This window comes from Lontra canadensis, unplaced genomic scaffold (genome assembly GCF_010015895.1).
Source record: "Lontra canadensis isolate GAN:19392208 unplaced genomic scaffold, GSC_riverotter_1.0 scaffold66, whole genome shotgun sequence".
NCBI classification, from domain to species: domain Eukaryota; kingdom Metazoa; phylum Chordata; class Mammalia; order Carnivora; family Mustelidae; genus Lontra; species Lontra canadensis.
The window spans coordinates 3,274,899-3,288,886 of NW_022631060.1; the positions used below are offsets into that span (position 1 = coordinate 3,274,899).

Genomic DNA, 13,988 nt, shown 5'->3' on the forward strand with positions numbered 1-13,988 from the left:
GTGGCGGCTGTGAGCCAGAGAGGGAGGGAGGGACCGAGGATTTCTCTGGGGCAGAGGGTATGGATGTGGGGCTAGACAGCAGGCACCCCTGCCCCTCATTCCCAGGGAAACGACAGAGTGGGACAGTCAGAACACCTGGAGCCTGGTCCTGCTCCTGGTGTGTGACGGCAGCCAAGCTGGTCTCTTCTGGTGACATTGTCCTGCTGATGCTTGGACGTTTGCTGTAGGGACACTCTGGGGACATCTGTAGGGAGGCTAGACAACCCTGGAGAGTGTGCCTAGGACCCAGCGTCGGCGCGGCAGGGGTGGGGTGGGGTGGAGTGGGGGGTGGGGGGGCAGTGCCAGGGGAGGGAGGGGATACCCAGTATCCAGCCAGGGGGTGCTGCCTTGGAGCCAAGCTTTCCTCTCAGTGGTTGGCATCAGCTCCCTGCTGTTGGCCCGGGGGCGGGGGGTGGGGTGGGAGGGGGGTACCATCTCCCACAGCCATCCCCATGGGGCCAGCCCCTGGGCCAGGGATGACTGAAATGTGAACCTATTTACTCCTGGCCGGGCCTGCTGGCTCCCCACAGATTTCCTGCCTGAAGGCAAACAAGGGATCTAAAAGCTTGGATCCTCCTCTCCCCTGCCTTCTTCCTGGTGACAGCCCATGCCCACCAAGCAGGAACAGAAAAACCAGTTCCCCCAGTTCAGGTTTGTTCCCTGCCTGGGAATAGCAACAGTTTGGAAAGCTGGCAGGGTCTGTCTGGGCCGTCCAGGAAGGTGACCTATGGCTCCCCCCCGCCCCCCCGGAAGCCTGGTGAGGACAGAGCAGGGCCCTGGGTCTGAGGTCGCAGGCCCTGCCCGCTTCCTTCCTGCCCGGCTGTCCCAGGGCCTGGGGTGGCGGGCCTGGATGCCGGCTAGGGGCCCTCAGCACTGGCGGGAGGGGGTGCGGTGCACAGAGCCCGGGCGCTTGGGGATCTTGCGCCAGCGACGCTTGTCCCAGCGGCAGAGCAGCAGCAGGCGGAAGGTGTCCCGGAAGGCTTTGTTGCAGAGCGCGTAGCACATGGGGTTGATGGTGCTGTTGACGTAGCACAGCCAGTAGCCCAGCTCCCACAGGGTCTCGGGAACACAGTTCTTGCAGAAGGTGGACACCAGCACCATGATGTTGTACGGCGTCCAGGTGACGATGAAGGCCAGCAGAATGGCGCTCAGGGTCCGAGCCGCCTTCTTCTCCTTGACCAGCGAGAAGGTCTTCCGCTTGGCCAGCTGCTCCTTCCCCCGGGGCTTCTGGCTCTTGCCCGCCCGCTCACGCCCCTTCCGGGTTGGCCTCTTGACCGTGTTGGGGGAGCTCCGGGGGGGCTGCTTGGCGGGGGCCTGGCCCTCGGGGTCCACCATGGGCATCTTGATCACCACCTCGGAGCCGGGCTCCTCCCCCTCGGAGGACGTGAGGGACTCCATGGAGCCTTCGTCCTCTTCCTCCTCTTCCTTCCAGCTGTAGGCCTGCAGCAGCCTGGGCGCCCGGCAGCAGCGGCAGCAGCGGCCCGGAGGGGTCTCCGGGGAGCCCTCTGTCCCCCGCTGGGACCGCTCAGAGCTGCTGCTGCTGCCGCCCCCCTTCCCGGGCGTCTCGGAGCCCTGCAGGGCCGCCAGCTCCCGGGCCCGGTTCTCCGTCTCCCGGTAGATGCGCCAGTAGAGCGTGCACATGACCGTGACCGGGAGGTAGAAGGCGGCCATGGCTGTGCCGAAGGTGATGATGGGCTGCGAGAGGAACTGGATGTAGCACTGCCCGGCCAGGACCGTCCGCTCCCCTACCAGGTACTGCCAGAAGAGGATGGCCGGAGCCCACAGGATGAAGGAGACCAGCCAGGCCAGGCCGATCATCAGGGCCGCCCGGCGGGGTGTGCGTTTGGCTCGATAGCTCAGGGGCCGGGTCACGGAGAAGTAGCGGTCGAAGCTGATGAGCAGCAGGTTCATGACGGAGGCATTGCTGGCCACGTAGTCCAGGGCCAGCCAGAGGTCGCAGGCCAGGGTGCCCAGAGCCCAGTGGCCCATGAGCAGGTACGTGGTATAGAGGTTCATGGAGAAGGTACCGATGATGAGGTCAGCACAGGCCAGGCTGAGCAGGAAGTAGTTGTTGACTGTCTTGAGCTCAGTGTTGACCTTGAAGGAGATGAGGACCAACAGGTTCCCTGTCACTGTGGCCAGGGACAGGAGGCCTGTGGTGATCCCAATGAAGGCCACTTGCCAGGGTCCTTTTCCCGGTGCCAGGACGGTGATGTTGGGGCTGACGGCGGGTGGGGCCGAGGTATTCATGGTGGTGGGCTGGGGTGGGGGGGGCAGCCCCTTCCTCTAGTCGTGGTACAGGGCTTCCTCAGGGGGAGGTCATCACCTGGAACAAGAGGACATGAGCTTTGGTTGGGTTGCTGCTCGTCTCTGATAGCTTGGGGCGGACAAGCGCTGGGGACACGGCCTCTGCCTTCTTGGACCCTTAGGCGAGACGTCATCCCTTCTCACCCGTGGCCACTCACAGTCATTCATAAGGCACTTTCCCAGCCATGAATGGATGTGCCAGCAGCCCTGGGGGGTGGGGATTTGGAATCCAGAGATGGAGTCCTCCTTCCGGCTTCACCGTTCAGACTCCCAGCCTCAATTTTCTCATTGGGAAATTGCTACTAATTCCTGTCTTGCTTCACTCCTGTGGCAGGAGTCGGGAGACTCGCTTTGTATACAATACTGCCAAATTTTCAAAGCACTTCAGTCAATTTTATTAAAGCTCTCATTTACTAGGTAGTTACTACATGCCAGACACAGCACTAAGCACTTAACTGAATTACCTAATTTAACTGTCGTACATCCCTAGGAGGAAGGTCTCTTAGGCTCCCCATTTCCCCAAGGCAGCCGTGGCTCCAAGCGGCCACTAGAGCAGGCCACAGTGACAGAGGAGGTGAGTATGGCTAGAACCACGTCTCTCTTTTACTTTGAACATGTGGAGCTCCAGCAGGATTCTTCCATCAAATAAGATGGGAAGGCCGAGATGGGAAGGCCGGGGCAAGGCTCTAGAGAAGATAACGGGGAGGTTACGTTGCCGTGTCTGCATGTTTCCCTGGGTGTATGTGTGAGTGCGCGCGCATGCATGTCTGTGTGTGACACAGAGATAGAAAGAGAGAGAGAATGAGAGAGGAGGAAGGCAGAGTTTGGAGCTGGATCAGCCCCTCTAGGAGGGCAGCCGGGTAAGTTGCTCTGGGCCTAAATGCTTGTCTGGTGGTAGAAAGTCTGGAGGGAGAGGCTCCTGGGTGGCTCAGTTGGTTAAGCATCTGTCTTTGGCTCAGGTTATGATCCCAGGGTCCTGGGATCGAGTCCCGAGTTGGGTTCCCTGCTCAGTGGGGAATGTGCTTCTCCCTCTGCCTGACGTTCTGCCTGCTTATGTTCTCTCTTTCTCTGACAAATAAACAAAATCTTAAAAAAAAAAAAAAAAGAGTCTGGAGTGAATGTAGGCAGCAGTAGTGGGGCGCTGTTGGCGGGGAAACCGAGGACCTCAGCTCCCAGCAGGGGTCTGGCCCCTGATGAGGTGTGGGAGACCCCTTCTGTCTCCCCACTCTCTTCTTGGGTCCAAGCTGAGTGAGGAGCAGCAAGGGGAAAGGGAAGATTCCCCCACATTTTTCTTGAAACTGGAGTCCAGCCCAGGCACTAAAGGACTAAAGGTGGGTAAAGGGAAAAGCCGGGTCTCTTAGCAACCTTAGCAGGAGAACCCCACCACTCAGCCACCATTTTGCTGTTCTTTGTTTTGGCAGGTCTCTTCCTGTCCTGGGCCTCAGGCATCCGTCTGTCCTTGTAAGACTGGGGTCTCTTCCCACCTGCCGCTATGGTTTCAGGGGTTGTATCATTGGAAAAATTCCAAGGGAGAGACATCGGGCACCGGGCTCTGGTGTTCCTCAGGAACTGGTCTGTGACAGAGAGATGAGCGTGCTGTGTGCCTGTGAGGAGGTCGAGGCATGACAGGCGGCTGTGACATCCTGTGACCGAGGGTGTGTTGCTGAGGTCATCTACACCGGTCATGGGGTCGGGGTGTGAGAGGGACTCTCAGGATGGCAGTCGGGAGTGTGACAGAAGGAGCGAGAAGGACCGTAGCTGTCAGCGTGTGCTTGTGTGTCTTGGGCAGTTTGCACATCAGGAGGACACGGCACGTCACGGTGGAAGGGCCTGGACAGCCTGAGCCCGACTGGCTCCGTTGGGACCCAGGCGGTACCATTTACAGGGTATGGGATCGATGCTGGCGGTGTCATTGCCAGGTGCCTCAGTTTCCTCAGCTGGAAAACAGGAATGACACTAGTCCCTGGCGAATAAATCAAGGAATTGTTTTGAGGCCGAAATGGGTCTATAGATGAAGAGTGCCTGGGACAGGCCTGGCACCAAAGGCCTGAACTTGGTTCCCGTTGATTCTTAGCATGTGTGCCGGTGAGGGCTTCCTCCTATGAGGGTCTGCTCCTTTTTCTTTTCTTTTCTTTTTTTTTTAGAGATTTATGTATTTGAGGGGCGCCTGGGTGGCTCAGTGGGTTAAAGCCTCTGCCTTCGGCTCAGGTCATGATCCCGGGGTCCTGGGATAGAGCCTCGCATCGGGCTCTCTGCTCAGCGGGGAGCCTGCTTCCCCCTCTCTCTCTGCCTGCCTCTCTGCCTGCTTGTGATCTCTGTCTGTCAAATAAATAAATAAAATCTTAAAAAAAAAGATTTATGCATTTGAGACAGAGAGAGGGAGAGAGGGAAGGAGGGGAGGGGCAGAGGGAGAGAAAGAAGCAGACTCCCTGATGAGCAGGGAGCCCGACACGGGGCTCCATCCCAGGACTCTGGGATCGTGACCTGAGCCGAAATCAAGAGTTGACTGAGTGAGCTTAACTGTCTGGGCCATCCAGGCACCCCAAGTGTCTGCTCCTTTGATTAAAAATTTCATGGGGTGTCTGGCTGGCTCAGTCGGTGGAGCATGTGACTCTTGATCTTGGGGTCATGAGTTCAAGCCCCACGTTGGGTGTAGAGATTACTTAAATAAACTTAAAAGAAATTTTGAATACTATGACAATAGCAACTGCCAACGATAATGATCATTGTTACTATTCAGTGTTCCCTGAGTGGCAGTCGCTGCTGAAAGCACTTATGTGCATTACTGCATTTAATCTTAACGGGAAACACGTGACCTAGGGGTTGTTCTTCTCTCCATTTCCCAGGTGAAAAACCGAGGTTGGGAAAAGCAAAATCAGGCAGGTAAGGTAGGAAACAAGATCTGAGCCCAAGCGCTTTGTTCCACTGAAACTGTATTTATAAAAACCGATGGCTAGCTTGGAGGCTATCATAGTTTGCCAATTGGAATTTTATCTGTCTTTTTTTTTTTAAAAAAAAGATGTTATTTATTTGACAGAGAGAGAGACAGCGAGAGAGGGGACACAAGCAGGGGGAGTGGGAGAGGGAGAAGCAGGCTCCCCACAGAGCAGAGAACCCAATGTAGGGCTGATCCCAGGACCCTGGGATCCCGACCTGAGCCGAAGGCAAGATGCCTAATGACTGAGCCACCCAGGAGCCCCTGGAATTTTATCTCTTAAATTGTATTTATTTATTTGTTTTTTTGTTTTTTTTTTTTTTTTACTAATCTCTATACCCAGTGTGGGGCTTGAACTCACGACCCTGATATCAAGAGTTGTGTGCCCTTCTGACTGAGCCAGCCAGGCGCCCCACCAATTTGAATTTTAAAAATATTATGCTGAAAAAAAAATTATGCTGAAATATTATTTGTCTTGCTTACTGAATTTTGTTGCATTCTCTTCCCATAACCAAAGTCAGATGCTGGGCTGGAGGCTGGCATGGGACTGTGCCCACGGGGGCTTTCCCTGGGGAGGCACTTGTGGATGCCAGCAGCCGTGACATGGTTGCCCTGCACAACTCCTGCCCCTCTGATCTGAACTCAGTGCTGTTTAGTGCCCATTGCACAGATAGAGCAACTGAGGTCCAGAGAAAAGGGGGAAGAAGGCATGGTGTATCTCCAAAGTCTCCTGGCTCCTAACTCGGGTGCCGGCTCCCTTTCCCAATCCCTCAACCTCTGGTGCTTTGGGGCAGCTCTGGAGCCCCCCGTGGCTCCCTGGGTCAAGATGGGAAAAGACTAAGTCAGAGTCAGACAAGATGAACTTGCTGACCTCAGAGGCCGCACCCCAAGCAGCTGCGGGGGCGTCCTGTCTGCTGGGGCGTGGTGTGGCCATCAGCGCTGCGTCAAGGCCTCCCATCTGTCTGATCTGGTCCCACACCACTGCCGGGCTAGGCTTGGGGCCGGGGGGTGGTGAGGAAGACAGTTTTGCCTCGGGTGTAAAATCAGAGGTGCCCTCAAACTCAGTGTTCAAGAAAGTGGATATTTTAATGCAATATTTAAAAAGTTGATGGGGCACCTGGCTGGCTCGGTGACTCTGGATCTCGGGGTCATGGTTTCAAGCCCCACATTGGGTGTAGAGAGTACCTTAAAAAAAAAGAAAGGAAGCTGATGCACAACCATCCATCATGAATAAAATTTTAAAGAAAGGCAGGGTCCAATCTTGCACTTGCACAAACCATCCTATCACCCGTGACTCACCCTGATCTTGGCCCCGGTTCCAATGAAACTTTATTTATAAAAACAGACGGCCCGCCTGTGGGCTGTCTAGTTGCTGTCTGATTTTTTTTTTTTTTGTCAAGTTTGATTTTTAAAAACGTAACATTACAATATTATTTATCTCCATTAGTGAGTTTTTATGTGTCCTCCCTCAAAACTGTCTCTTCCTAGCGGTGTGATCCTCAGCAACCGTTTAACCTGTCCTTCCCCGGCCACCCTGTATCTGCCAGCTGCTGGGGTTCACTGCATCCAGAGCACGTCTCTGGACTTATTTCTGGCTCCTCAGTCCCACCCACAGCCCAGCCCCCTCTTGCTGTCCAGAACCCGGCACAGCCCCGCTCCAGTCCTAGATTCCTCATTTGTTTTTTTCCTTTCTTTTCTTTTTAAAAATGTGTTTTTATTTATTATTATTACATATATATATATTTAAAGACTATTTACTCATTTATTTGAGAGAGAGAGAGAGAACAAGAAGAGAGAGGAGCAGAGGGAGAAGGAGGCGCAGACTCCCTGCTGAGCAGGGAGCCCGATGCGGGGCTCCATCCCAGGACCCCCGAGATCGTGACCTGAGCTGAAAGCAGACGCTTGACTGGCTGAGCCACCCAGGTGCCCCAGCTTTGATGAGTTTTAAAAAAGGCTTTCGGAATGGAGGATCTATGAGAAGTGGTCCTTGGAGGCAGTCCCCCTCCTTAAGGGCTAGAAATCCCTCCCACTAACTCATTTTTTTAAAAAGATTTTATTTATTTATTTATCAGATAGAGAGAGAGCACACACAAGTAGGCAGAGAGGCAGGCAGAGGCAGAGAGAGAAGCAGGCTCCCTGCCGATCAAGGAGCCCGATGCGGGACTCGATCCCAGGATGGTGGGATCGTGACCTAAGCCGAAGGCAGCGGCTTAACCGACTGAGCCACCCAGGTGTTCCCCACTCACTCATTTTGATAGCCACGCTGATAACCACCATCATGAATCACGTCCTGCGTGCCAGACACTTGACGTCGCTATCATTTCCTGTAATCCTTCGGGCACCCCAGCGGGAGTCTTATCTCTATTTCACAGACGATGTCGCTGAAGTTTAACTTGCCTGATGGTCTCACAGTGGTGAGAAGTGGTGGAGCTGGGATTCGGCCCCGGGGCTGGGCTGCGGCTCTGACACCTGCGTTCTTCCCGCTTGGCAGACTCCCCTATACCCCACCTAGGAGCTGGAGGAACTAAGGCCTCCCAGGAGAACCGGGGCAAAGAGGAGGGTAGTGATTCTGGGGAACTGGACCCCAATTCTTCCACTGCCTGGATCTTCTGAGCTCTTGGGCTACTGCCCAAGGACCGAGTCGTCAATAACTCTGCCTTTCCTCCCCAGTCAGAAGCAGAGGCCGCCCCCAAACCTCTTTCAGACAGGGATTTGCTCAGGAGAACATTCCCAGGGGCCTGCTCTGGTCCCTGCGGTGTGACCTTGGGCAAGTCACTGTCCCAACCTGGTAATCCTTCTGTAGGCTGATGGTGTGTGAGGGTGTGTGCATTGCTGAGTGGGAATAAGAAATGGTGGTGTGGTGAGGTGCTGGTGGGGCACCTGGGTGGCTCAGTCGTTGAGCAGCTGCCTTCGGCTCAGGTCATGATCCCAGGGTCCTGGGATCCAGCCCTGCATCGGGCACCCTGCTCAGCGGGAAGCCTGCTCCTCCCTCTCTCACTCCCTCTGCTTGCGTCCCCTCTCTCGCTGTGTCTCTCTCTGTCAAAAAAATAAATAACATCTTTAAAAAAAATGGTGGGGGTGAGTCTCTCCTCCGTGGGTGTCACGTCTGGGGTACCAGAAGGAGGCGAGGAAGCAGGACTGTGGCCTCCTGATGAAGGCTGTTGGAGCTTTTAATAATATTATTAATATTATCATAACAACTGGCATTCACTGATTGTTTACCATATATCAGACCCAGCTCTAAGCTTTCTAGTTATGATTTAATTGACCTGCTACAACTCCTTGTGAAACAGGCTTTATTGTCCTCAATTTGCAAAAGGGGTGACAAAGGTTTTGAGGCCTTAAGGACCTTAACTCCTTAATGCAACCAGGATGTAGACCTCTTGGACCCCTGCTTACTCTGAACTGCTCTTGTGGGAATGGCGGGCTCCCCAGCCTCCTCGCCCACCTTGGCTGACTTGGCCAACCCAGAGTTTGAGGTTTGAGTCAATGAAGAACCCATCTTTCCTTTAGAATCTGGCCTGGGTTTGTGTGTGTGTGTGCGTGTGTGTGTGCGTGTGCGTGTGACAGTGTCTGTTGTCGATCTGCGTGATGTGTGATGACAGCGCTGAGGAAGGGGGAGGTCTAGCCATAGCTCTCTGAGAAGCAGGGTAGGGGCTGCTTTAACCCAGTGCTTGGCACACGTAGTTTCTCCATAAATATTTTGTGTAACAAATAAGTGAATATGTACGTGGGGTCCTCCTGTTTCACGTCAGGCTCGGGAGCATGCCCCCTACTCCTTCTGGCTGTTGCTTACCCTCACCTGCCGGGTCCCTGTCTCCTGGGTGAGGCCCTGTCTGGCTTGAGAGCACAGGAGAGAAATGGCCAAGAGCATCCTCACCTGTTCAATGGACCAAGGAACCTCCTGACTCACCTGCTGTGGAGAAGCTGAGCGCGGTGATAGGACAGGTGTGGGCGTGGGAGGGGGCCCGTCAGTGCTGGGGGAGGAAAAAGTCAGCCTGGGCTTAAAGGGTTAAGGGATGAGGTCAGAGCCTCTAGAACAGCAGGCCAGACTACTGACCGCCAGAGCCTTGGATGGATCCCCAGGGGCTGGGGATCTGGCTGGCAAGAGGAAGGGGGAGGTCAGGAGCGATTGCTGGGGAGAGGGATTCCTGAACACTGGGGTTCCTGAATCTTACCACTGGTGGAGTGGTGGAGAAGGGGAGAGGGAGAGTGAGGGGTTGCTGGGGAAGAGATTCAGGAGGGAGGAGCGAAGCCATCTTGTGATTCTGGGCCTGGAAGCTGGCCGAGCCCTGACTGGAGAGAATGAGCAGTACTGGGGAGAGGGAGATACGAGGTAGGGTCTGTGCGGCTGGGCTTCTGGGGTTTCACACGTGCAGGGAGGGGGGCATTCTTCTGGCCAGGTCTTCTGACGGGTCCCTTCTGCTGGGCCCTTCATCCAGAAGCCAGCCTGTCGCAGGCGGCTTTCTCCCCCTGGGTTAAGTTTTCTCTAAAAGTAGCTCTTGACCCATTAAAGGTGCACAAAACTCCTACCTCCAATGCCTGGCCTTGGGAAGGAGGGGGCAAACACATGCAATTTACCACATTTTCAAGCTCAACAGTCACCACTGGGAATGCCAACTAGCCCTGGGGAGAGCAGGAGCCATCAGTTAAATGCTCGTAAGTGTGCTGCTGAGCCGGAAGAGGAGCGTCAGCCCTAGAACCACTGCCAAACACACTCACGGCTGATGGACTTTAACCAGTTCCCCGACGTCAGCCAAACCATGCCAGAGCCAGGAAGTCAGCAGGCTGGACCCTAGACCTCACTCCGCCAGTTGGCATCATCAGTGCTCCGCCCCTCATCCACCTCTCCACTTGCCCCTGTTCTTCCATCCTTGAGTTCTCCTCCCCATTTCCTTTCTTCTCTCTCCCTCCCTCCCCCATCCTTCTAGGCATCACCATGGCATCACAGCAGAGCAGAAACCCAGCAAGATAGTCACCCACCTCTCCCCGCCCGCCCTCCCCTCCTGAGCCCAAGCTCCTGCCTCCCAAGGCTTGCTGCTCCCCTCACCCCGTCATCCTGCTCGGGAGGTGGGAGGGCAGCGTTGCCCTGAGGGTGAGGGCAATGGGGTCCCAGCCCCGGAGGAACCCTCCATGTCCCTTCTGGGACCATGAGCATGTCCCTTCTCCTTCCTCAGCCTCAGTCTCTTCATCTGTTCTCTGGAGAGGTTCCTTTTTAGGGCTGACGTGACCTCTGCCTAATCCCTTCTTGACACTCTGGATGCCTCTTTGCCCTTGGGGATCTAGTTCTCAGACCTCCAGGCCCCAGCCCGGGAGACAAGAGTCACGTCTTCCACAGCCCCGTTTCACCATCCCCTCCCCTCACTGCGTTCTGTATCACAGCAGCGATCATGGCTTGCCCAGTGGCTAAGGTCAGGGGGCAGAGAACTAACTCTTATCTGACAGCTCAGTGAGCAGCTGATTACCCAGGGATAGGAGACTGTCCGACTACAGGAGACAATCTGACTCCTTCCGGCCAGTTGGGAGAGGGGGGTGGGTGGCTGGTGGTGGTTGGGTCAGCCTGGGTGGAGCTGTAGGTCTGTTTTGTGGCAAGAGGTGAGCCCCTCTTGCTAGCACCGAGAACTCCTAAGCAGCACTTGTCTGAATGACCCAATGGGAGCTGACCACCCCCTTCCCAGCTGCCGGCCCGGGAGCTGGCAAATCTGCAGAATCAGAGCTGGTGGCCTCCAGCCCCTCCCTACCTACATCGTGGGGTCTGGGGGCTCCTGGGATGGGTCCCTGCATGGGTGCCCATTAGTACTGATGCATTAACAGGCTACAGGACTGAGACCTGCTCTGGGGGAGCCCAAGATACTGTGGACATAGGGAGTGCTCTCTGGGCCCTTGCACACGTCAGGGCCACGTACCCTGACTGGTGTGGCCTTCCATGTGCCCATTTGTTCCCGGAGAGCCCAGGGGCTCTTGGCCTGGGCCCCTGCTGGCTTCTGGCCTAACACCCACCTTGGCATCCAGCTTGTCCGTCTGGCCAGCAACCTGGTTCAGTCCATCTTTGGGGGGCTGAAGGTGGATGGGGGTGGTGGGAGTCAGGGTTCCCTGAGGGAAAAGAGGAGGAGGTTCTGGGACGGGCACACCGATGCTGGCGGGGGGCAACCTCCCACAGGATGCTGGTGGCAAAGGCCGCCCTCTGGCCCCCTGCACTTTCCACTCTGTCTCTGGGATTCTGGGTCCTCTGCCTGCTAGGGGGCGGCTTAGTCCCTCTGGGCTCCAGGTCCAGTTTCCTAAGGGGAGGCGTCTCCATCTTCTCTGCCAGCTGAACCCCAGAAAAACATCGGGTGTATCTGTTCAAAGCCACGAGACCGGGTGTTTGGAACAGCCACTGTCCAGTGCTGCAGAGCCCCCTTGGTCTCTAGACCCCTCCTTGGCCCCCTCCTCTCTTCGGAGTTCATCCCCATTTGCTAGTCCTCGTCTCTGCTTTGCTCCCAGGACCTGCTCTTCCCGCCCCCACCTCGGTGGAGCCCCTCCCGAACCCTTCCAAATGTACTCACCATGGGACTGGAGAAGGGTCTGTAGGGTCCTCAGCCCCACTGCCTCCCCGGGGGCCGGCGGCGTCTCCAGGGACCCAAACACCTGGCTCCCGGGGGGAGCTGCGCCCTGTGCTGGCAGCCGGAGAGGCACAGCCAGTGATTGGCATGTCCCACCCCCTGGCACGCCAGCCTTGGGGGGGAGGGAGGAGAGGAAAGAGAGGGAGGGAGGAAAGGGAGAAAAGGAAGGGAGGGGGAGCTGGAGGGAAGCCTCAGGCAGCGTCTGGGGTTGGACTAGGTCCTGGAGCATGCCCCCCTCCTCCACTAGGGCACCTAATTCGAGCCCGGAGAGGGAGGAGGTAGGACATGGGGAAAATGAGCCCAGGAAGGCTAAAAGTCCGGACGGGAGAGAAGGCGGATACAAGGAGACAAACACCCACACCCACTGCACACAGACTCAGCGGCACACACACACACACACACACACACCCTCACAAAGGCACACTGTTTCCCCAGGGCTCCTTCCCCCACCCACCCTTAGAGCCCCCAACCGGTGCACACCATGCCCCGACACACACAGCCTAGCATTCACATGCTTGTTTCCCTCATCCACGCCCTGAGCCCTGCCCATGCCCACGCGCCCACCCACCCACCCAGCCCCACACCCTGCCCTTCCTCCTTGCTGCGAAGGAGCTAGCTAGATTCCTTCTGTTTGGAAATGACACATTGGGCCTCACGTGAGAGGCTCCAACTTGGAACAGACCCAGAGGGCTGGCGCACCCGCCCCAGGGGCTGGGCAGACGTGGCCGCGTGCTGGGCTGCGTGCTCTTGTGTCCGTCCCCACTGCAGAGCCCGGGTGTGAGGCTATACAGGGGTCTGGTTGGAAGGAAGGAGTGGGGGGGCGTGTGCTCACTACACGTGCTGCTGAGTGTCCCCCCCACGCGAATGTCCCTGAATACCGTGCAACCTGTGTAAATGCAGGTGTCACCCCGTTGGTCTGGAACCAGGACGTGTGTGTACACGTGTATCTGTATTCGGTGTGTGTCTGAGTGTTGCCCAACTGTGGAACTTGCTAATTCTCCCTCCCTGCCTCCACCTCCCTGCCTGCTCCACTCCCACCTTCCACTTGGAAGACAGACAGACAGGCAGACAGACAGCTCTCCTCCCAGCTTGTCAAATTCTGTCTCCCCTGACTCCCACTCAGGGCTCACAGGTGTGTTCCTGGGAAATGACAACCTTGCCCTTATTCCCCACCTGCCTTAGTCCCACTGCTTGGTCAGTAACCCCCCCCCCCCACCTTTTGGATTTCTGTGCTGAGTTTCCTCAGAGATAGAATTCTGGGGGCCCTTTGCATAGAGCCCAGGGCTCTGCGTGGCCCTCACTTGGCCCTAGAGACCTCCCAGGGGAACTGACCTGGGGAGGGAAGCTGGGGAGCCCTCTGCTGGGCTGCTGTGTCCTCTGCCCCACTGGTCCATGCCCAAGCTCTGGGGTGGAAGATAGGAAGGACAAAGATCATCTATTAGTCCCATTATGCAGATGAGAAAACTGAAGATCAGAGGCGTGATTAATACGTGAATGGACTCAGGTCCCTTGGCTCTAAGTCAAGGGGTTGGGACCTGCCCCCCACTTTTCCCCTTACCATTTCCCCACCAAACACCCCCTCTCAATCCGGAGGCCTGTGGATAACCCAGGGCTTCCTCAGGCTGCAGCCCAGTTGCCAGTGGAGCCAGGCAGAACAGGCACGGGAGTCCCCGGGGCTTGGCCAGCAGCCATGGGATGCCAGCGGTGGGCACACGTGGCAGGTACATGTGGGGGATGTCTGCGTCTCAAAGCCAGCTGCGGGTAGAGCAAGCATGCAGGTCACCTCCCTCCTGAAGCCGAGGAGACACGGCAGCTTGGAGACGAGTCCCAGCAACCCCCTCCCACCCTAGGGCCGACCAGCAGGTCAGGGTGGGGTCAGAACGCCACAGGTCCCTGTCCGTGGGCGCGGACTCGGGCTGCCCCCTGCTGGGCGGTCCTCGGGTTGCGGCTGCGGCTGGCGCGCGCGGTGGGGCTGCGTGTACTTGTGCGCGTACACGTGGCTGAGTGTGGGGGTGTTAGGCCTCCACGCTCAACATCCATTTCCGAGTCTGAATCAGGCTCTCTCCTTGCCCCCTCCCCCCAGTCTCCTTGGTCTCCCTTTTCTC

At 56.7% G+C, this 13,988-nt stretch overlaps 1 protein-coding gene across 3 annotated transcripts; it reads right to left on the minus strand.

Moving 5' to 3' along the window:
- Nucleotides 1-471: 471 nt before the first annotated feature.
- Nucleotides 472-12,830, minus strand: CHRM1 (cholinergic receptor muscarinic 1). 3 transcript variants are annotated; one of them, XM_032879290.1, is made up of 4 exons: nucleotides 12,770-12,830; nucleotides 11,827-11,937; nucleotides 11,282-11,374; nucleotides 472-2,365 (listed from the first exon to the last, which is right to left on the minus strand). In XM_032879290.1, the coding sequence occupies exon 4, from the start codon at nucleotides 2,287-2,289 to the stop codon at nucleotides 907-909; it is 1,383 nt and encodes a 460-aa protein (XP_032735181.1). In that variant the 5' UTR covers nucleotides 2,290-2,365; nucleotides 11,282-11,374; nucleotides 11,827-11,937; nucleotides 12,770-12,830; the 3' UTR covers nucleotides 472-906. The 3 variants fall into 3 exon arrangements, with proteins under 3 accessions (XP_032735181.1, XP_032735180.1, XP_032735182.1); XM_032879289.1 differs by lacking the exon at nucleotides 12,770-12,830 and having other exon boundaries at nucleotides 11,827-12,400; XM_032879291.1 differs by lacking the exons at nucleotides 11,282-11,374; nucleotides 12,770-12,830 and having other exon boundaries at nucleotides 11,827-12,400.
- Between the last annotated feature and the right edge of the window lie 1,158 nt (nucleotides 12,831-13,988).